Here is a 24,816-nt window from a genome sequence, read left to right as displayed (position 1 = left end):
CCATCCTACAATCGGTACTGTCCACTGTAACATTTGCTACATTCTTGTCACCTATCCATTAAAGTTAAGTGATAAAATAAACAGGCAATACCAAAGTGATTAACAAAAGGAGTTAAAAAGTATTCTCACCATAAGTGCTGATGAGATCATGTTTTAACACATAAAGCATGATTTTTACCTTGAAATTCATATACAATACATAGAGCCTGGCCTTCTTTCTGTAGTGCCAAGTATTGCTAATTTTCTAGAAATTCAAAAACTTTCAAAAAATTTAATTTCTGCTTTTCATAGATGCAAAAAATAAAAATTAGCCCTTGTGAATAATCCTTGGTCAACTAAAGATTTCTTCAAACATAATATATAAAAAATATCACTTAACTTACTCTGAGAGTATCACTTGGACCATCGACACCAGGCCGACCATTGACCAGAGATGTGTGTATCTATAATAAAAAAAAAAACATCAGATTAAAAATAAACAAAAAATTATTTTTTTTTACTGATAAGCAATTGTTTTAGTATGCAGGCAAGTGAGTGAGTAGGTAATATTACACATTAAACAGAACTGTAGGTAATAGCACGTTTCTAAACATTCATAAAAGAACAATGTATCATATTTTATAGATAAAATCATAATACCAGAATATACTTTTATGATGCTGTAACACTATATATGAATATCATAAAAGCTACTCTTGGTGTGTGTGTATGCATGTGTGTATTCCCCCCCCCCCTCCCCACAAAAAGGCAGTACACCAAGAGTAGATTAGTACTGGGTGACCAAAGAGTTAATTAATCTGGGAACAATACTCCAGAATGGGTATTACTAACCTGTTGGCCAAACGTGAGCTGCTGAGACTTTAGAACTGGCATGTCAAAATAGGTATTCTCACATAAATTTAAAATATATTTTTTACATATAAAATCAACATTACATACTATAACGGGGTGGGGGAGAAAAAGCACAACACAACACTGCACAAAGCATTCTGTGAATATGACAAAATCAACGCAAAGATACGAAAAAAAGTGCCAAACCACTGGGAAATAGCTCAGGAAAAGAAAAGTGTTATTTTGTGTAATAATTGATGATCCTGTTTGCATTTTGGTAAATCTTATTTTTGATAGTTCAGTCTAATTGGATGGTGATTGTGGAGCTCTATTGATTGTTAGTCAGGTTGTGCCAGAATTTTGTAGCATGCATTGAATGACAACAAAATGGTGGCACAAACACACTCATCACATCACATGCACAAAGATCAAATGTAATTATCAGCATAGATTTCTTGAAAATGGTTCATCATCATGAGTACAGCATGCACGCATGCATGCAAGGGGGAAATTCAGAGAATTAGTTTGTAGACAGACTGAACACGAGAAGTGAGAAAGTATAGGTCTGCAAAAAAGTATAATATTTTTATCAATAAATGCTAAAAAGACTGATGGAATGAAAGTGAGTATAACTGCAGGTGTGAAAGATATGATTGCAGGCGTATGAGTGCTGGGATACAAAATTTGAACAATGAGTTGATCAGAAATTATTATTATTATTATTATTATTAAACAAGACCTCATGGAGTCAAAGACTCATCTGGGAGGTCCTTTTATCACACACACACATCTCATCATACCATGTCTTAAACACACTCAAACTCCTTGCAGACACCACACTCTCAGGCAAGGCATTCCAATCATTCACAACTCTGCACGAAAAAACCTGCCTCTCACTCCCCTACTCACACCCTCTTTATACAGTTTCCAGGGATAACCTCTGGTTCTCCCCTGATCTTCCACGATTCTCTGTAGAACTTCTCCATCATTGATCTTATAACAATCCCTTACCAACTTGTAGGTCTCTATCATATCTCCCCTCTTCCTTCTCTCTCCACCAGACTCTGCAAATTACATCTTCTCAATCTTTCCTCATACTCAACATTCCAGAGGTCAGAAACTACCTTAGTCAGTTGCCTTTGGACCCTTTCCGACATCTGTTCATCCTTCTGAAAACCCGGTGACCAAATCTGGGCACAATAGTCCATGCGTGGCCTAATCAAAGCCTTAATACAATGGAACAAGAATCTCCCTACTTCTACACGTCAGTGTCCTCCGCATCATTCCCAGAAGTCTTTGAGTTGTCGTCACAATTTTGGCAATGAGTCACCTAAATTTTAGATCCTTATCCACTATCACCCCCAGATCTCTTATTTCCTCTACTTCCAACAATATATTCTCACCAAGCATAAATTCTGAATCCCATCTTTGTTTTCCAAATTTTAAAACCTTATTTAAGTATAAAGAGCTAATAAGCTTCATTTCGGCAATGAAAACATTACTTAAATTAAGGGGATATTAAATCCCACATAGTTTTAAAACCGAATAAGAAACCCAAAGATTGGAATCAGAGAGTTTCTTGCCGAATATAGTAAACTATAAAGTATCGGCGACACTAGCGTTAGCCAATGCAAGTGATCCTAGTACGTAGTACAATACCAGGGATACTTTATAGTTTACTATATTCGGCAAGAAACTCTCTGATTCCAATCTTTGAGTTTCTTATTCGGTTTTAAAACTATGTGGGATTTAATATCCCCTTAATTTAAGTAATGTTTTCATTGCCGAAATGAAGCTTATTAGCTCTTTATACTTAAGTAACTTAACGGTTGCACTTGTTTGGAAAACTCGTTCGCAGAGTACATAAGTTCTTTTCGCTATACACTTTGGTATTAGGTCTAGCTACTCACTGATGAAGCCTCAAAAAAGGCTGAAACCAGTCTGGGTAGTGACCTCCCTCCATAATGTAATAACAGCATACATTTCCTAGGAAATGTGTTTTTACATTATGGAAAATACCTAAGAATAGCGATCTGAACTTCCCCACCTTTGCAACGAGCTGCCCTGGTATTGTACTACGTACTAGGATCACTTGCATTGGCTAACGCTAGTGTCGCCGATACTTTATAGTTTACTATATTCGGCAAGAAACTCTCTGATTCCAATCTTTGAGTTTCTTATTCGGTTTTAAAACTATGTGGGATTTAATATCCCCTTAATTTAAGTAAATTAAAACCTTATATTTTGCAACATTGAACTCACATCCCCATTTGCTTGCCCAATCACTCAATTTATTTGAGTCTTCTTGCAAGGCCACAACATCTTCACTACTCTTTATGGTTCATCCCACCTTTGCATCATCTGCAAACAACTGAATATCTCCATCCAAATCTTCGCCAATATCATTAATATACAAGTTAAATAGTAATGGCCCTAAAACAGATGAGGCACTCCACTAGTGACTTTCCTTTTCCTGGATATCACACCCCATAAATAAATGAGTGAGATTAGGCATTTGGTGGGTAGGAATGAAAGAGGACAAAATGCTAGAATGGAGGAAAATAGAGAAAGAGAGATCACAAATGACACATCATCATCATCATACGTATCAAGGATTTAGGCCTAGTATGGCCTGTTCCGGCCTTAGAAGTCATCGTTGAATCGTTTAAGGGGACGTCCTGGTTTTCTTTTTCCTAATGGCTTGTACTTTAAGGCTTGTTTTGGTAATCTTTCTGTTTTCATTCTTTGAACGTGTTCCATCGATTTATGTTTATGTTTTTTAATTTTTTCTATTACTGATTCTTGGTTTAATTCTTTCATAATATCTTCGTTTCTTTTGTGATCAAATAGGGTATACTTGGCAGTTTTTCTCATAAACTTCATTTCTGTTGTTATTAATCTTTGTTTGTCCTTTTGTTTTATTGTCCAGATTTCGCTTCCATACATTAAGACTGGTAGGGCTAATGTATTGTATACTTTTAGCCTGGTTTGTTTTTCAACTAGGTTTGGTTTAAATATAGAGTTAATTACACCTGTTATTTTTAAATATTTTGCAATTTTTATGTTTATATCTTTTTCATTTTCATATGTGATCATACATACTAGGTAGTTAAATGAATTCACGTGTTCTAAGATCTTGTTATCTATTACTATTTTAGTTCTTGCTGGATCTTGTCCTTTAAAGACCATATTTTTTGATTTTTCCATTGGAATACAAGATGGACAGAGAAAGTGAGGGGGGGGGGTAGAATAGACATGGAGACAGCAATAAGGAGACTAGGTGTTGAAAGCAGTAGTGAATATGTGTATGGAGATGGTCAGTAGAAGAGGAATAGCCTGGAAAGTAAGGGGAATAATTTAATCTCAGGAGAGATATATGGAGTGGTAAAGGTAATTGGATATGTGCAAGTATGAAGAAAGCACAACTAGCAGGTAACATGAGTAGGACTGGTTATATAGCTAAAAGTGAATTTCCATGTTTATTTCAGAATGCCAAGAATATCAGAAATAACGGTGGCCAAACTGTTTCATTGATTGAGTTTATTTGCCCCAAAATTGTTGCAACAAGTGAAACATGGTTTTAAGTGGAAGATATCCTGATGGGAATGAAAATGGAAAGATGTGATGTTTTCTATAAGGATGAAAAGGACAAAGGGGGTAGCAGGGGAATTATGTCCACACAACATGGAGATACAAGGAGGAAATAGCAGCAATGCTTTTGAGGCAGTATAGTGTGAGATGACAGTCAACACGATCACATATTTAATCAGATGTTGATATAGGCCAGAAAATGTGCATTAGATGGTGATAATGAAATGTACAGACAACTTGAATTGGTGAACAAGGGAAGGGTGATCATTATGGATGATTTTTAATTATGGTAATACAGACTGAAATGAAGAGACATAGCATCTAGAAATAACGAGAATTATTTTTATGAGTTTTGAGAGACAATTATGTGGGCAGCAGATACAGAAGAGATTGTTTAACTAATGCATGCCCATTTTGCAAAAAATGCTATCAACCCAGCATATACAGCACATATAGAGCTCAATGCTATCTCTACACTGGAAGAGGAAACTTAGGTGTATGAGGAGGAGGAACTAGCACTGTCACATAAACGGAATATGAATTCGGCAATAGAGACAGATGTGGATATCAGCACAGATGCTAAAAGAGTTGGAAGTTTTTTCCAGTTGGTTAGACTATAATAAATTTAGTTTAATCCTTTATCCAAGTGTAAGCAAACAAAGTTTGCGCCTGAAGTATCTTCAGGACTGAGGCAACTCGTAGTAAAGGTGGCTCAAGTTCTCATCACTCCTTGTCTCACTATCTCCCATAATGCAAAGCACATTTCCTTGCAGACATGTATAATGCTATGCATTAAGGGAAGGGCCACTACCCAGACCGGTTTTGACCTTTATAGAATGTTCAAGTACAAGTCAAACTCCAAAAACTCAGCATTGTTCCCCTCAGTAACAGGCTCACCCTGCCACTGAGCAGAACCGCTCATTTGCACATATCTCATCTGAGGGGTAACAGCAACAGCCATGCCTCAGTTAACTTCATGGGCTACAGCATTGCCATTCATTACCCCCCCACCACCACCACCCAGGACCTGGGTGACAGCAACAGCCGAGTCTCAGTTAAAACTTCATGGGCTACATGAATATTGAATACATGAATGTTGCCATTCATCACCTAAGCCTTCAACCGGTTTCGCCCTCCATTGTGGTCTCATCAGTGGGAGCCAGACCCAGAAGTGGTGATACTAAGGCAGAAGCAATGGAGAAGTCATATTTACCTATACGAGTTGCCAAAAGGTGTACCACCTTATTATTAAATTACTTTGGATTTAGAGAAAGATGTTAGAAGTATTCTTCCACTTGGTTAGACTATAACAAATTTAGTTTAATCCTTTATCCAAGTGTAAGCAAACAAAGTTTGCACCTGAAGTATCTTCAGGACTGAGGCAACTTGTGGTAAAGGTGGACCAAGCTCTCATCACTCCTTGTCTCAGTATCTCCCATAATGAAAAGCACACCTCCATGGGCATATATAATGCTATGCATTAAGGGAAGGGCCACTACCCAGACCGGTTTCCATTGAACGAGACCTTTATTGAGGTCTCGGCAGTTGGGAGCCACAGCCAGAAGTGGTGATACTAGGGCAGAAGCAATGGAGAGGTTTTATTTACCTATACGAGTTGCCAAAAGATGTACCACCTTATCAAAAAACTTCCAACATCTTTCTCTAAATCCAGAGTAATTTAATAATAAGGTGGTACAACTTTTGGCAACTTGTATAGGTAAATATGACTTCTCTATTGCTTCTGCCTTAGTATCAACACTTCTGGCTCTGGCTCCCACTGACGAGACCTCAATAAAGGTCGAAATCAGGCTGGATAGTGGCCCTTCCCTAATGCCGGTCCAATCAGACTGGCATTATTTATCTAAATTAAGTTAATTTTTGAATTTCAAATCATTTTAATTTTAGTTTTAGCTTTGGTTGTAATCTCATTATATTTTGTAACCATCCATGATGGTGGCATTCTGACACATGGCTCAGCTCTATAAATGAGATTAATATTATTGCTTCACCTTGTGATTATGCTGATGCACTGATGATGGGCCCATTAATTTTTGGCAGAAATATTTCAATAATAAAAATTATTATTCTTTATTCTTGTGAATATGTTTATCTATTCATCTGTACTATCTCACAAGTGTCATTAAAATCTCATTATGAATTTCATTTACCCTTAATAATTAAATTCACTTACTTTTGTCTATACTAAAAAAATGGCATAAAAATTTATGATAATAAAACCATTTTTTGTAGATGTAAAGTTGGAATTTCTTCTTCCTCCTTTCATGAATCTAGGCCAGGTAGTCTGTTTTAATCTTGGTTCAGTGTTTCACCAGTCAGCCTCTGTTTATCTGTCTCTTTGGTTTATAATTCTTCATCTTTCTGGGTATGATTTCACATGTCATTAGTTCTAGATGCCCTTTTCATTTAATGATATATTTTTTCTATTGTTTCCATTACCTGTATTTGGTTTAGTTTTTTAATGTCTTCATTTTGCTGGTTATCTAATGTCTTGAATAATCCATACATTCCATTTCTACTGCATGATTCTGTACTTATCCTCTTCTCTTATTGTCCATGCTTCACTTTCATATGTTAATTTTAATAAAATATTATACATTCTTAGTCTGATTTCTTTTTTTTTTTTTTTTGAGATCATTGCTGGTTTTGTTTATTATTTTATTTACTTCAGAGAATTATTTATTTTGTTTGAAATAATTAAATAAATCTTCACTGTAACTTGTTTTATATCCAAATAACTAAAATTATTGACTTGTTCAATCATTCTATTGTCTATAACTATTTTAGTAAGGATGGAAATTATTTTTTTTCAATGCCACAGTTTTAGTTTTTTCTTGAGAAAAAGACATATTATATGTTTCATTATAAAATTCAATTTGTATATAGTCCCTCACTAATTTCTCCAAGACCAGCTCTTTTGTAGATTGTTCTCAGTTACCAAATATTATTTGGTGATCTGCAAAGAGAAAGGTAGCTAAAATTTTTCATACCTATAAATACCTATAAATTTTTCATAAAAACTTTTCATACTAGAGGAATAGGGCAGGTTTAGGGTTTAGAGCTGCAAGAGAGAGTGTGTTCCAAATACTGAATATTCTGGATACCAGTAAAGCTGTTGGACTGGACGGTATTTCACTATGGGTTTCGAGAGAATGTGCTAAAGAACTGACAGCTCCGTTGACCTGGCTTTTCAATAAAAGTCTGGCTGCAGGAAAGGTATACCCAGGGGATGGAAGGAAGCTAAGCTACTGCTGTTGCATATGGCCGGTAGAGAACTGGAAGTGTCTAATTATAGGCCTGTTTGTGTGTCATCAGTAGTTGTTAAGGTCTTGGAGAAATTAGTGAGGGACTATATACAGCATTGAGCAGATGAGGGTAATGTTATCTGTGAGAATAAACACGGATTTGTTAAGGGGCGTTCTTGCTTTAATAATATAGTTGCCTTTTATAATAAAATGACAAGAGCAGTTGATGAGAGAAAGCCATATACTGCCATTTTTTTGGATTTTGCAAAGGGGTTTAACAGGATGCCACATGATAAGCTGATATTTAAGTTGCAGCACATAAGTTTAAATGTTCCTCATCATCATCAAATTCCTGCCGTGTACCCTCAAGGGGTGTACAGGATATGACAGTACTACATGAAAAATTTACATCATTACTAACTTCCTATCTACAATTTTCCTCCAAATCAGTCTGTTACTTGATAAGACTCCAACATTACCAGATCTTATATTTCTATCGTCTAAGGCACTTTGTACCGTATCAATCCACCTATATCTTGGTCTTCCTCTGGGTCGTTTTCCTGCCAACTTGGCAAAGAACACTTGTTTTGCTAATCCTTCCTCGCCCATTCTGTTTATGTGACCATACCACCTGAGATTAGCTCTGCTAACACATTCCTGGATGCTGACAATGTCAAGTTCTTTCCTAATATCCTCGTTTTTAATATGATATTGCCATTGATGCCATCTGTTCACACCTCTAATCTTTCTCAGGACTCTCTCATATCTGCGGTCTCTAATCTTTGGTGAAGTGTTCTACTTCTGCCCAGCTCTCAGATCCATAAGTTAAAACAGGTTTGAACACTGTCTTGTATACAGCTAATTTAGTGTTCCGACTAATTTCTCTCTTATTCCATATGAATTTATTAAATTGACTTCCTACCATACCAGCTTTGTATGCTGTTGTCTATTTTCATATCTAATTTACCATCTTCACTAAAAATCATGCCTAAGTAGCTGAAATGTTTTACTTGTTCCACAGATTTTCAATTCACAACACAGTTGACATTTTCAATGATTCTACCTATTTTCATTGTCTTTGTCTTTTTATTGCTGACTTTCATACCATATCTATTACAACAGTTATTCAATTTAGTCAGAGAATCTTGCAGACTTGTAGCAGATTTATTTAGACGTATAACATCATCCGCATAAAGCAAACAGCTGACATTAACATCTCCAATTTTGATATCATGTTTAATACCACTTTCCTTCATAATGTGATCCATATAGATAATGAATAACAGAGGGCATAATGTACATCCTTGTCTCACAAAAGATTTAACATTAAACAATCTTCCTGTACTTCCATCAATTCTAACTGATGACTTACAACTCAAATAAAGACTAAGTATTGCTTGATATAATGCCCCACTGACACCATATAACTGTAGCCTATTGAATAGCTTCTCTCTTGGCACCTGGTCATATGCCTTTTCCAAATCGACAAAACATAAATACAGATCTTTGTTATATTCCCATGATTTCTCCACTATTTGTCGTAAAGTGAAGATCTGATCCTGACAGCCTCTATTTGACCTGAATCCAGCTTGTTCTTCACCAAGCTTTTCTTCCACAATTCTTTTCAACCGTTTCTCAAGTATCATTGCATAGATCTTGCCAGGAACACTCAGTAGAGAAATACTTCTGTAATTCTCACATTCAGTTTTATTTCCCTTTTTATATATTGGTACTATGAGAGCTCTACTCCAATCATTGGGAATTCGTTCCTCTGTCCACGCATTCTGAACTATGCAGAGCAGCCATTGTAAGACTTTTATACCACCATACTTCAGCATTTCTGGTCGAATATCATCTACTCCTACTGCCTTTCCACATTTCAAGCCTTTGATGACTTTTTCTATTTCGAGAATGGATATGTATTCCTGACTGCATGCCTGGTCAGTGTTTTTTTATCACTGTGCTGTCTTCACTGCTTGTTTCTTTTAGCAAATTTTCAAAGTAATTACTCCATACATCAAGGATATCTTTTTCTCCCGTTTTCATGTCACCTTTATCATCTCTAACTCCTTTTACAGCACTCTATCCTCTATTCCTAAGCTTCTTCAACAACCTCTAGAATATTTTGCCACCTTCCTGATATTTATTTTCTATGTTCTTGCCAAAGTCCTGTGATGACTTTTCTTTAGCTAGTTTTACACACTGTTTAGCTTTCTTACATTTGTCTCTGTATTCTGTAAAGCTGACTTATTTGCCAGGAACTTTTGATATGCTTTCTTCTTTTCCTTCACTGCCTCTTTAACTTCCTGTGTCCACCATGGAGTTCTAATTTTTCTATCCTTGCAGACAACTTCACCACATGCCTCTCTAGCTGAATCAATCAGGGTTTTCTTCAAGGCTTGCCACTGAATCTGCAAGGTTTGGTTCCTGTTCTCAAACTCTTTCATTTTTTCTTCAATAATCTTTGTGTATTTTAGTCTACAGTTCACATCTGAGAACTGCTCAACTTTTATTCGCTTTAAAACTTTCTTACATGTCATTCTTTTCAATATGAAATTCAATTTTATCCTGCTCAAGACTAAATAGTGATCACTTCCAATTTCAAATCCTCTGTACACTCTGGTGTCCTGCACCAGTGGGAAAACATCACTATCAACAATAACATAGTCAATGAGACTTTTCTTATTCCTTGCCTCTTCTCTCCATGTGAATTTCTGCACATTTTTATGTTGGAACATGGTGTTAGAAATAACCAGTCCATGTCCTGAGCAGAAATCCAACAGATACTTGCCATTATTATTAGCTTTGCTCTTTTCTCGAAATTTTCCCAAAACATTTTTGTATGTCTGACAATCACTTCCTACTCTGCTATTTAGATCCCCAACAAGGACCAACTTTTCCTTTTTCATTGTGTCAGTAGCTTTCTCTAGAGCCTCAAAAAATTCCTTCACTTCTACCTTAGTAGAGCCTTCCGTGGGACCGTAGGCACAAATAAGTCTCATTGTCCAGTTCCCCATTCTGATATTTGCCCAAATCACTCTACTTGACACTGCCTGCCATTCAAGAAGATGAGGCTCATATTTTGTGTTGAATACTATGGCTACTCCTTTTCCTTGATTATCATTTCCTGAATATAACATTTTGTATTTATTGCTCAGAAAGGTTTCACCAGTTTTTGTCTTTTTTGTTTCAGTCACCTCTATTATGTCGATCTCGTACTTATCTAATTCCTCCACTAGCTCCATTTCTTTGCCATTCAAGCTTCTTACATTGATAGTACTGATCTTTAATTCTGGTGATGTTGAGTAGGGCCAATCCTGATCTGAAAACACATCAGGATTGACTGACTGATAGGTATCAGAAAGTTGTGTCTGGTGGGGCAGTATTCAAGCAAGCAGAAGATTACAAGTGGAGTTCCACAGGGCTCAGTACTGAGACCTGTATTGTTCAACCTTTATATCAATGATATTGTCAATGGATTGCAAGGGGACATTCAGTTGTTTGCGGATGATGTGAAGCTGGGAAGGGTTATCAGAAATAGTGCAGATGTGGCAACCCTGCAAGAGGATTTGAATAAACTAGACAGATGGACAAATGAATGGGGATGTCGGTTCAATGCAGCAAAATGTAAAGTCTTGAAGTTTGGGATCCGTCGATGGGAGGATGCATACTCGATTGGAGGAGCTGTACTGGAGGAGATAGGGGAGACAAGAGATCTGGGGGTGATGATTGATACAAAACTGAAATTCAGGGAGCATATTGCAAAGATGGTGATTGTAACTCAGAAGATTGCAGCAATACTGAAAAGGATGCCGACCTGCAGAGATAAAAGAGTTATCATTCCGTTGTATAAGACCCTGATCAGACCACACTTAGAGTATTGTTCTGATATGTGGTCCCCAGGATTTGAAGGGGATAAATTGACTGTGGAAAGGGTACAGAGGCAGATAACAAAGATGGTTTCAGGACTGTACAATATGAGTTATGAGGATCGACTGAAGGAATGCGGACTGCAGAGTTTGGTGGATAGAAGAAGGAGAGGTGATATGATCGAGACTTTTAAACTGTTGAGAGGCAGTTACAGGGTAGACATTGGAGAGTACTTTCACTTGGTGGAACGACAGGAAGGAGCGATGACAAGGGGCCATCCCTGGAAGTTACGAAAGGAGGCTGTGTGCAAGAGGATGAGGAGTGGTTTCTTTGAGTGGAGGGTGGTTGAACCTTGGAATGCATTGCCTGAGAGTGGTTGGAGCGGGAATGGTCAATGGGTTCAAGGAGGTATAATAAACTTTGTATTTCCTAAAAACGACCTCCCATGATGAGTCTTTTGACTCCATGGAGGCCTAGATAATAATAAAACTATTTTTTATGGATTCCTTCACTGATCTATTCGCCATTCTTTGATAATTTCCTTCATACATAATACAAAAAATATTGGAGATAGAGGTTATCCTAATCTCAAGCCTTTCTGTTATTACTTCAAATGTTTTGGCTCTGTTCATGCCTCTTTCTATGCGTATTGCTGGTTTTTCCTGTAAGCAGTGTTAAAAAATTTATAGGTAAATGGATTTTTTAGTATATAAAAGAATTCATATCTGTCTATCTCATCAAAAGTTGCTTGTTATAAACTATGAATGAAAGATGCATTTCTAAATTGACTTCTCATATTTTCTTAATTAGTATTTTAAGAGTGAATGGAGGATCTATACAGGATTCCTTTTCTGATGCCATTTTGTTTTACTTTTTATTATTTGCTTGACCTTCAAGGAGTCACAAGACTCATCATGGGAGGGCAACACTAGTCAACTAGTCAACATAATCTATCGAACCAGTCTCCTTAAACTCATCAACTATTTGGACTTTTGCCATCCTCTCAAGCAATGTATTCTATTCTCCTACCACTCTCCATGCAAAAAACATACTTCTTACCATTTTACTCACTACTTCCTTTTGTAACTTTCACAGGTGGCCCCCTTTTTCTTTATGTCCTTTTTCTTTGCCCATCATTGTACCATATGAAAAATCTTCTCGGTGTTAATCTGATAATAAAAATCCAACAGCTTAAATGTCTCAATTATAAAATGCTCCCCTTTGTTTTCTATTCACAAAACTCTGCAGTCTGCATGCCCTCGGTCTCTCCTCATAATCAATATTATACAGTCCTGATATTATTTTTGTTATCTGTCTCTGCAAGATTACTTCATTCCTTCAAATCTCAGTGACCAGATCTGAGTACAGAAATCGAAATGCAATCACATCAAAGCTTAATACAATGGAACCACCATGTTCAATATCCTCCTCAATATTGCAGAAGTTTTCTGAGATGTCTTCACAAACATTGCAATATATCCTCTGAACTTCAAATTTGAATCTATAATCACCCCAAGATCCCTTGCTTCCTATGCTTCTTCCAGAATAACTCCACCAAGTGAATATGAGGCATCCCATCTGTGGATCCCAAATTTCAAAAACTTACATTCAGCTGCAATAAACTGGCATCCCCATTCACTTGCCTACCTTTCTAGCTTATTCAAATCTTCTTGAAGAGCAGCCAAAACATCAATACTATTACTAATAACTCTCTCAAACTTCACATCATCTGCAAACAACTGAATATCCCCCTATGTAGGCTCATCACAACATCTTCCTCATGACCAGTGATAATTCTTCATTTATAATTATTTGTGATCATGTTCTTCTGTATTTTGGGATATATTTTATAACCCTTGTTTAATAAACTTATACCTTTGTAGTTTTTGCAACTATTCTTCTTTCCTTTTTTAACAACGTGAATCACAACTGAATGGTTTTATTCATTAGAAAGAAGTCAATAGATGCCATAGTGTGAAAAACAAATAACCAGGGCTTTTAAGACTTTTGAAGTCTGGGTAGTGGCCCTTCCCTTAATGCATAGCATTACACATGTCTGCAAGGAGATGCGCTTTGCATTATGGGAGATACTGAGACAAGGAGTGATGAGAGCTTGGTCCACCTTTACCATGAGTTACCTCAGTCCTGAAGATACTTCAGGTGCAAACTTTGTTTGCTTACACTTGGATATTAAACTAAATTTATTATAGTCTAACCAAGTGGAAAAAACTTCCAACATATTTCTCTAAATCCAAAGTAATTTAATAATAAGGTGGTACACCTTTTGGCAACTCGTATAGGTAAATATGACTTCTCCATTGCTTCTGCATTAGTATCACCACTTCTGGGTCTGGCTCCCACTGACGAAGCCTCAACAAAGGTCGAAACTGGTAGTGGCCCTTCCCTTAATGCATAGCATTATACATGCCTGCAAGGAGATGTGCTTTGCATTATGGGAGATACTGAGACAAGGCATGATGAGAGCTTGGTCCACCTTTACCACGAGTTGCCTCAGTCCTGAAGATACTTCAGGAGCAGACTTTATTTGCTTACACTTGGATAAAGGATTAAATTAAATTTATTATTAAAATAACCTCAATAAGGTGCAAAACCTTCTTCGCTGCAATGACTACAGCAATCCTATGGGACATAATTTCTTCAAGTGTATGACAGTAATCAAATTGGAATTTTGGACCATTCTATCTATAGACATGTAATAAGGTCCTGTACTGTTGTGGGGCAGAAATCCCTTGACCTCATACGATGTTGCAGTTCATCCCACAGATGTTCAACAGAGGCCTGTCAAGTGTGGTGATGTTTATGTCCATAAACCACACAATATAGCAGGGCCTTATGACATGATGCACTGTCTTGCTGAAAGAGACAATATGCAGTTCCATAGAAACAACACAGAGTAGGAAACGTTGCATTGTCCAGAATGTTTAAATACCTCTCAAAGTTCAATGTTTGTTGCACCACAAACAGAGGTCTAAGGTCAAACCAGTAAAAATAGGACCATATCATCAAACTGCCATCTCCGAATTTCATAGTTGGGATTACGCACTATGGTAAGAGACATTCACCGGGCATCTGCCATACTTGCAACCATCTGCTCATTAGGAGGTGTAGCGTGATTTATTGCTCCATAACACAGCTTTCCAAGCTTCCATGTCCCACTGTACACACTCTTTGCACCCCTGAAGATGATGCTGTATGTTGGTTCAGGTAATGTGGGGCTTGCATATTGTGGTCCTACCATGGAAACCCATGTTGTGAGTCTCGGTTCTGAATGTTTTTGTGCAGATTTATGTTCCAGTTGATGCCTAATATGCTAGTCAATGAATAGGCCGATGATTGGCAGTTTTTGCATGTTATCCTTTGCAACAACCTATGGTCACATTTTGTGAGCATGGTAGGTTCTCCACTGCAGGTGGAACTTGCAGTTGACTCCCAGCGCTTCCATCTCAGTATGGTATTACTGATTGCTGACTTGGGATGGCTCAATCTGTCAATAATTTTCCAAACAGACAGGTCTGCAACATGGCATCCTATCACAATGCCACTTTCAAACTCCATCAGTTTCCTTTATGCAGCCATTTTACGCAGACACACTTGCACTGACTTGGGAGCATCATATTTCTCCAATTTATACAGACTACAAGCACATGGCTTGTTACATGACAAAATGCACCTTGCCTATGAAGGTGTCCATTAACTTTTTTCCAATCACTGTATCTTGTTTATTAATGCAATAAATCTTTGGATAAATGTATTTCTTGCATATTTTATAAGTTCTACTGTTATTTTACCTTCTGCTGATTTCCTGTTTTTCTTAATGCTTCATTTGATTCTTTTGCTGTTATGCTCTTTGGGAGTGTATTATTAAATACATTTCTAAAACTCTTTTAAGTGGTAATTCTGATTGTGTGATTTTCTTTTCTTGACTACTTGTATAATAAACTATAACACTTTTTGTGAATGTTAGTCAAGTGAGTTTTAATTTATCATCCTACTAGTTTCAATTCATCTTCAGGGATACAATTCCTACTAATTGTATCCCTGAAGATGCCGATTGCAAAAATCGGTGAAACTAGTAGGATGATAAATTAAATCTCACTTGACTAACATTCATAAAAAGTGTTATGGTAATTCTGATTGTTTATTTCCTTGTCCAAGTTTATAATAATAATAAGCAATGGATATTCTGTCATCTCTCTCTCTCTCTCCAATATCTATTGTTTTTCTTCTTGTAAGAACTTTATTTCTATTTTATAGATTTTGATTCATTTTATATATTGCTTTTTTTAATTAATATAATTATCCAGTTTCTTTTCTTTTTTTTAAATTAGATTCTTGATTTCATTATTCCATATTCAAAGTATTTGTTTTCATTTAAATTTTTTTCTTTCTTCCTAGACTTTTTTTTTCTGCTGATTTATGTATAATTATAATTAGTGATTTTTCCATTATTCTTCTATTTCTTCTTTCCATTTGGTTTCTTTGAAATATTTACTTAGTTTTTCTTGATATCCATTCTTTTTTTTCTGGACAAAGGAGGTCAAGTAATAATAATTCATCAGTACAACTCTGACCCATTAATTATATCTCTCACATGTCTCTATCGAACCATGGACAGCTAGAAACTTAACTATTAACTAAAAAAGTAAATGTGCACTAAGTGATTAAATGAAATGCAAAAGTAAAAATGATATTGTGCAAGTTGGATAGGAACTTGTGCTAATGTTTGACACCACTACCATAATGGCAAACTAGCCAAATAGCCCTTGCTTTGAATCCCTAACTTTGATATCCCTAACTAGGGTTAAATGTAAGCAAAATAAGCTAAGAATCACTCAGAATCAAGAGATCACCATCAATGCAGATGCAAATAATTAAGTGAACATGCTCTCTTTATTTTGTCTTATGTTGCCAGAAACTGTAACAGATAAAATGTTCATTATCATTTGATTTTCTTTTTTCCCAATATGGTGATAATATTGTAATAATTCATGTAAAATTCATACATTATTTATTAATTTTGCTATTTTATATCAGCTATCAAGTACTCAATCTGATTCTTAATCTTCAGCTACATAGGTAAATTTACGAATATCTTTATGTTTAAAAAAGCTATTCATTATTAATACTTGAAATTCTTATGGTGCTCCTGCACTTTGATATAAAAAAAAAAAAAAAAAAACAGTTATTTTCGGCAATAATGGAGTAACTGCTTTTTTTTTATCCAACTAAGTTATAGCGATACTAATTAAATAAAAATATATTCAAGAAGGATTATTATATTCTTCAGGCTTCTATGGAATGAGAAGATATAATATATTGAAAATTTATTTATCACTAGGTTAGACTATAATAGATTTAGTTTAATCCTTTATCCCAGTGAGAGCAACACTATATTTAGTCCTGAAGATATTTTCAGGCGCAAACTTTGTTTGCTCTCACTGGGATAAAGGATTAAACTAAATCTATTATAGTCTAACCTAGTGATAAATAAATTTTCAACATCTTTCTCTAAATCCAGAGTAATTTTTAAAAAAGGTGATAAACCTTTTGGCAACTCCCATAGGCACAGATGACTTGCTACTGCTTCTGCCTGGTATCTCCAGCTCTGGGCCTGGCTCCCACTGAAGAGACCTCAATAAAGGTCGAAACTAGTCTGGGTAGATGGCCAATCCCCTTAATGCATAACAGTATACATATCCACATAGGAAATGTGTTTTGCATTATGGGAGATACTGGGTTAGAAGTGCCTGGTAGCTTGCTCCACCTTTGCCACGAGTTGCCTAGGTGTTGCACTACTTACTGGATAAGATAGTACAACACTATATTTAGTCCTGAAGATATTTTCAGGCGCAAACTTTGTTTGCTCTCACTGGGATAAAGGATTAAACTAAATCTATTATAAGATATAATATAATTGTGTATTCTTTGCCAGTATTCTTATCAGATTAAACAGATGGAATTTGAAATTGTTTATTAATTATGCAACTAGTTGCATGAAATTCACGTGTTTCACATTATCAGGAGACATAAGTGAATAAACTAAAATAAAACAGAAATCAAATTACAAACATGTAACATTTAGTTTAGCATGAAATATTCAAAGACAGGAATAACAATGGAAAGCATGCATATGCTAAGAAGGTATTTACTGGTTTGTGATCATCTATGAACTACTAGAACCTGCGTGTGTGTCATATTTAATGAGAGAAGACCAGACTTGATGAGAAATCATCACTTGTTTCTTGTTGCACTGTTGAAGGGGTTTTATCATTTCAGCTGATTCCTTGAGTACTCTTGGGAAGAATGTACAATCTATATGGAGCATTTGAGTTTGTTGCCATTGTGCATGATGTTAAATTTTGATTGTATGTTCTGCCAATCCTGATTTGTATTTTCTTTCATTCTCCATGTCATTGATATGTTCAGACTACTGACCTGTCTGTTTGTCCAATATAGCACAACCCATAGGTGCAGTTGATCTTGAAGATACACTCAGGTCTCTTTTTATGAGGATTTGAAGTTATGTGGTGCACGCCCACAGATACGAGACCTTTCAACACTTCTGCGCAAGTCAACAGAAGGAGAATCCATTCCGATAATAGGGTAATCCAGCGTTTCCCAAACTTTTCCTATGATGGAAACACTTCACAAATCCTAAAATTTTCATGGAACACTTTGGTTATTTTGTAATGTATTCATTAATAATTAATTGTTAATTTAGCTGATTTTTTATTATTAATTAATAATTAAATTTGGCCCAGTGGAGAAAAAAAAGCACCAAAGAAAGCAATTTCTTTGGAAATGAAAATTGCAATTTTAGATCGTTTAGCAAAAAGGAGAGGGATCTACGGTGATCGGTAAACATTTTAATTTAGGTGAATCTACTATAACAACAATTAAAAAGAATGAAGTCGCAATAAGAAAATCTGTCATTTCTGGCACAAAACTAAGTGCCAAATTATCATCATACTCAAGAGATGCTTTATTAAAAAACACGGAATGAGCGAGTGTAATTTGGATTGAAGAATTAACTCAAAGGGGAATTCCTATAAGTAGTTATTTAAATAAACAAAAAACTCTTCGGTTTTATGAACAGATGAAACAATTGGAGCCGTCTACTTCTGCTTCCCAGGCTAATAAAGAATTTTCGGCTAGCAAAGGATGATAAACCGGGTTTTTAAAAAGTAATGCACTTCAAAACGTGAAGATTACAGGTGAAGTTGCAGCAGCAGATGAAGAAGCAGCCAAAAATTTTTTTAAGATAAATTAGCCAAAATTATTGAAGGAGGTGGATATTGTCTCGATCAAGTGTTTAACGCTGACAAAATAGGATTGTTTTGGAAGAAAATGCCTAGTCGAACTTGCATCACAAAGTCTGAGAAAGTGGGTTTAAAGCAAGCAAAGATCGAGTAATGTTGTTACTTTGTAGCAATGCATCAGGAGATCAAATGTTGAAACCCCTCCTAGTAAATCAAGATCTAAGACCACGTGCTCTAAAAGGCAAAGATCTAAAACAGCTGCCGGTACATTGGATGGCTAATACAAAGGCCTGGATAAAAACTGCTGTATTTACTGAATGGTTCAATAATTGCTTTGTACCAGAAGTGGAAACATACATGAAGCAAAAAACTCTCAATTTTAAAGTTTTATTAATCGTTGACAATGCACCAAGCCATCCACATTTAAAACAACCAAATGTGCAGGTAGTGTTTTTTCCACCCAACACAACAAGCATTATTCAGCAATTAGATCAAGGCATAATTGCTACTTTTAAAAAAATATTACGTTAAGCACACTTTTCAATTTATATTGTATAAACTAGAAAATGAATCATTAACAGTAACTGATGTTTGGAAAAAATTTTCTATTTTGGACTGCTTAAATCATGTTGCATTTGCTATCGCTGAAATAAGACCACAAACTTTAAATGTTTGCTGGAAAGCAGCTTGGCCTTGATGTATTGCAAACAGTGCAACCATGCAAACATCTTACATTATCAGTTGAAACTATTAAATTGGCACATGAAATTGGTGGAAAAGGTTTTGATACATTTAGCCAGAACGATGTAGATGATTTGCTTGTGGATAATGCCTTAAGTGACGATGATATTATTGGATATCGATTTACTTAGATATTGTTGAAGATCCAGAAAACGATAGTGAAGTGGAAGAAAAACCTGTCCCTCTCACTGCAAATATAATTCGAGAAGGTCTTGAACTGTGCAATAAATTGGAAAATGATTTTCTTGTTAATGACACAAATTCTGAATGAGCCTTTAAATTCCAACGTGAGCTGAAGAACTGTATGTCTGGATATCACGAGAGTATAAAAAATTAGTGAAATCATCATCGCAAAGTTTAATCATGGATAACATTGTCAGAAAAAAAAAATCAGCACAGAACGAGGGTGAAGCTAATTCTGTTTGTGAAGAACCATTGTCTTTACCAGCACATCAGATCTTTACCAGATCTGATGTGCTGACTATCTCTTCTGGTGATAAAAGTGATTTTGCAGCAGTTCGCAAATGTTTTCGAATATTGTCTAATAGCGATGATAATTCTGATGACAAAATGTTAAAAAAAAAAAAAAAAGTTACTTTTCAATAAAATTAAATGAATAAAGCTTTAAAACAAACTTGGGCATTCTTATTTTCCTGAATTTTCATAAGTTAGACGTTTTTTGTGCAATTTTTTTATATGTGTAATGTTGGAGGTTTAATGGATTTTTTACAACACTCAGAAAGGATTAAAAAGAATTTAATACTTCCTATATTTCGTCTAATGTAACATAACACAACGCGCTACCTACATCCCGCTAGAACACGACCCCACAAAAACACAAGTTAAAAAATTAAAAATCTTACTTAAAAAAGTATCTTCCTGGCCCCCCCAACATCACGAAAAAACTTAAACCTTTCTGCTCCTGTCCTCCCCAAATTTACGGCTTACCAAAAATCCACAAACCCAATTCCCCACTCAGACCTATAGTAGATGCCACCAATGCACCTTGCTACAGACTGTCTAAACTGCTGGCCAACTCTCTGACCCCCCCCCCCTCACTGGAAGGTCCACTTCCTATATAAAAAACTCGACCCACTTGAAAGACCTCATAGAAAATTTAACCTTGAATAAAGCAGACATATTGGTAAGCTTTGATATCTCCTCTTTGTTTACTAATATTCCCTTAACTGACACCTTATCTCTCTTACAAAAAGTTTTCCCTTCTGACATCTTAGATCTCTTTTCCTTTGCCATCAACTCTGGGTATTTTTCTTGGAAGAACAAAATCTACAAGCAGATAGAGGGAACTGTCATGGGTTCCCCCCCTCTCTTCCCCCTTGCCAATTTCTATATGGAAGATTTTGAAAAATGAGCCACAGACTCAGCCCCCACTCAAACCTTCTGTCTGGCTAAGATATGTAGATGATGTGTTCTCTATTTGGCCTCATGGCCCAGACACATTAGACTCCTTCCTCAGTCATCTCAATAGCCTACATCCAAGAATCCAGTTTACTATGGAAAAGGAAAAGAACAATTGTTTACCCTTCCTAGACACCTTAGTCACACGCCTGCCTAATGATACACTTGCCTTCACTGTATACAGAAAACCCACACACACAGGTAGATACATTCACAAACTCTCACACTACCACCCCTCTCAACAATATAGCATTAATAAAACTCTTACCAAGAGAGTCCACAATCTTTGTTCCAGTGGAACCGCCCTCACTACTGAGCTTAACTACATACACAACACTTTCCTCTCCAATGGCTACAGCGATCACAGTATCAAAAAAATAATTAGTTCCTCTCCCATTCCTGGTCCTTCTCGTCAACAAGAATTTAAAAATGCCATCACCATACCCCACATCCGTGGCACATCCGAAAAAATAGCCAAGATTCTAAAAAAGTACAACCTACACACAGCATATAAACCCCACCGCAAACTTGCTACCCTTATCCGTTCTACAAAAGATCAGCTCCCTCCTCTCTCTCTGCCTGGAGTTTACAAAGTACCCTGTTCCTGTAAGCTGGCATACTTTGGACAGACAGGCAGATCAGCATCCATCCGCTTAGAGGAACACAAGTCTTACATCTGTAAACACAACTATGGTCATTCAGGCTTGGCTGAACATGTCTTGGACACCACCCACAGAGTATCATGGAAGATAACCACAATGCTCCATCACAGCAAATTCAAGAAAGAGAGACTATTCTTAGAAGCAGCAGCAGCTCTTAGAAATCAACCAAATCTTAATAAATACGGTTGCATTAAGCTTCCGAAAATTTGGGAAACACTCATCACCAGAGATCCTAATTTATATTCCAGGCCACCTACAACCGCCCTTAGAGGGCGCTCCACCTAGACAGGACTTTAGTGTCACCCACGTGATTGGGCTTAGTATTGTATGATATTTGTGTTATGTTACATTAGTTATTTTTGCAATCCCCGTAGATGTCCTAGTGACTAGGACGAAATATAGGAAGTATTAAATTCTTTTTAATCCTTTCTGAGTGTTGTAAAAAATCCATTAAACCTCCAACATTATGTCTTCACAGCACTTAAGCCTCTATACATAAATTTTTTATATGCGGTTTTCTGTGGAACGTATCTACTGCATAAAAAGAGACCCAACTGTACTAAATATATATATTTTTTTTTTGTAAGTGGTAGATGGGGAAGTTTTGGAGGCTTCAGAAGATTAGAGATCTTGTTGAGGGGAGTAGAAGCTAGTCTTTATACTCTGTTATTGTAGTAGTCTTGATATCTTATCTGTGACTGACTTTATATAGAGGAGATCACTGTTCCTCTGAAATCTTGTGTTTCATGTTCATCCAACTGTCTTCTATAGAATTTGGTTGACCAATGTTCCGTGGAACCCATTTTTTGGCAGGATGGCATTGAGGTATCTCTGCACTTGATTTTTTTCCCCCTATATTAGTGGAGATACGGTATGGCACAAAAACTAGTGAATAACTACAATGATATATGTGTGTCAAAGCTCAGTAATGTTTTTTGTTTCTGTGTCATACTCTATTATAACTGTATTATAATATTACTGTATTATAACCTATGTTATATAACATACAAATAATGCTGGGTTCTCTTTTTTCCCCTATAGTGATAGAAAGTAGCATGCAAGAAATATCCAGTGTTTAGTGGCTTCCTGTAAACTGAAAAACTGAGTATGTTCTGCTCAGAGAGGTCTATGAATGTGTCTAAAAACAATAAAGACCTGTTAACTTCTAATTCAAAAGTTAATTTAATATGAGCATGATGTGAAACACGAATTTCACAAAACTAGTTGAGTAATTATTATTATTATTGTTATTTGATAACCTCCATGGAGTCAACAGAATCACTGTTGGAAGTCCACTCAAGTAGCAACATGCCTATCATAATGAGCGTTGAAGTTATTTACACTACCTGCACTCATAACACACTCAGGCAATGCATTCCACTCACTAACATCTCTCCACTTAAAAAATCTACTCCTCACTCCCTTCTTCATCATATCTCTATACAGCTTCCAGGGATGGTCTCTCGTTCTTCCCATCTTAAGATCCACCCTTTTTATAATTTCTTCTGTATTAATCTGATAGAATCCCCTAACTAACTTGAAGGTCGCTATGATATCTCCTCTTTTCCTCCTATCTACCAACCTCTATAATCCACATTCTCTCAAACACTCTTCATAACCAACATTCCACAGTCCTGATATCACTTTGGTTATTCGTCTTTGGACCCTCTCTAGTGTTTCCACATCAAATTGAAAACTAGGTGACCAAATCTGAGCACAATAGTCTATATGTGGTCTGACCAGTGCCTTATATAGATGCACCACCACCTCCTCATCCCTACATGTCAATGTACTTTTTATCATAGCAGCAATACGATGTGCAATCTTTGCAACACGTGCAATGTGCCCTCAGAACTTAAGTCTGCTGTCCACCATCAGTCCAAGTTCCTGAAATACAGCTCCACCAATATACAGTACATAGCATTATATCTTTGTATCTCAAAGTGTAACACATTGCATTTATTAATATTAAAATGCAACCCCACTCATTCGTCCAAGCTGAAATCCACTAAAATCCACTACTCCTAATAATTCTACCTAATTTTACATCATCAGCAAACATTTGAAGATCCCCAGATCAATCCACATGAAATATCATTAACAAAACAGTTAAACAGTAGGGGCATAAGAACAGAACCCTGAGGCACACGTCACCTGCCTTTTCTGAGACAGCCCCATCATACACAACTTGCTGGTATCATTCAGAGAGAGTCAATCTCCAATCCATCTAACCAATATACTATCTATTCCTATACTCTGCAGCTTGTACACCAGCTTATCATGTGGTAATTAATCAAATTTGCAAAGTCCAAGAATTTCACTGTATATGATTCTCCCATATCCAACACATTCATCACCTTAATCATAAAATATAAGCAGATTGCTAAAACAAGACCTGCCCTTCACAAACTCATGCTGACCATCATAAAGAATCTTATGTTCATTAACCCAATCCTATATTCTATTTCTAACCAATTTTTCCAACACTTTGATCACAACTGCAAATATACAGACTGGTCTATAATTATTATTATTACATGACACCTCCAGGGAGTCCAAAGACTCATCGAGGGAGGGCACCAACTCCACAACTCTCCATCTTCACCACTCAAACCATCAACTACAACAAACCGCAACTACTTTTATCATCTACACCAATGCCATCTACTGCCGACCACCACCACTAGTATTTTCACAGGCAATCACAAACATCCATGCCCATACCCTATCGGCTGGAGAGTGGATATGCTAACCACTCAGCCAACAGGCCGGCAAGTTCCTGATTTTGGAATTGAAATCTCTATTCTCAAACTATACTTGTGGTATTATTTTGCCTTCTTTCCACACCTTACCCACTGCAAGACTCACATTAAATAACCAAGACAATGGCATGGCTAACTCTTTTGCATATTCTTTAAAAGTACATGGTGATATGTCATCCATTTCCACAGCCTTATTAACATTTAACCCAAGCAATACTTGATACACCTCCGATTCTTTCGTCTTTAATTCTCCTAATTCTTGCCTTCCTTCTACATGTTGCATAGAATCATTCACACCACTATGATATATCCTCATGAAGTGTTCATTAAATAATTCCACTATATCATTTGCTATGGTTATTCTGCTACCATAGCTATCCACCAACCATAATTATTT

At 36.3% G+C, this 24,816-nt stretch overlaps 1 protein-coding gene across 1 annotated transcript in view; it reads right to left on the bottom strand.

Moving 5' to 3' along the window:
* Nucleotides 1-24,816, bottom strand: part of LOC150095284 (laminin subunit alpha-1-like) — a 1,249,242-nt gene that overhangs the window by 1,143,964 nt on the left and 80,462 nt on the right. The window contains exon 5 of the mRNA XM_090410638.1: nt 384-443. Coding sequence (XP_090266764.1) covers nt 384-443 — 60 coding nt within the window. The remainder of the gene's footprint in view (nt 1-383; nt 444-24,816) is intronic.

Source organism: Typopeltis vanoorti, chromosome 20, assembly GCF_054136105.1.
Source record: "Typopeltis vanoorti isolate ZY-2024b chromosome 20, IOZ_Tvanoo_1.0, whole genome shotgun sequence".
Classification (NCBI taxonomy): Eukaryota; Metazoa; Arthropoda; class Arachnida; order Uropygi; family Thelyphonidae; genus Typopeltis; species Typopeltis vanoorti.
The sequence above is the reverse complement of the archived record's forward strand: the minus strand, read 5'-3'. Positions and strand labels throughout refer to the sequence as shown.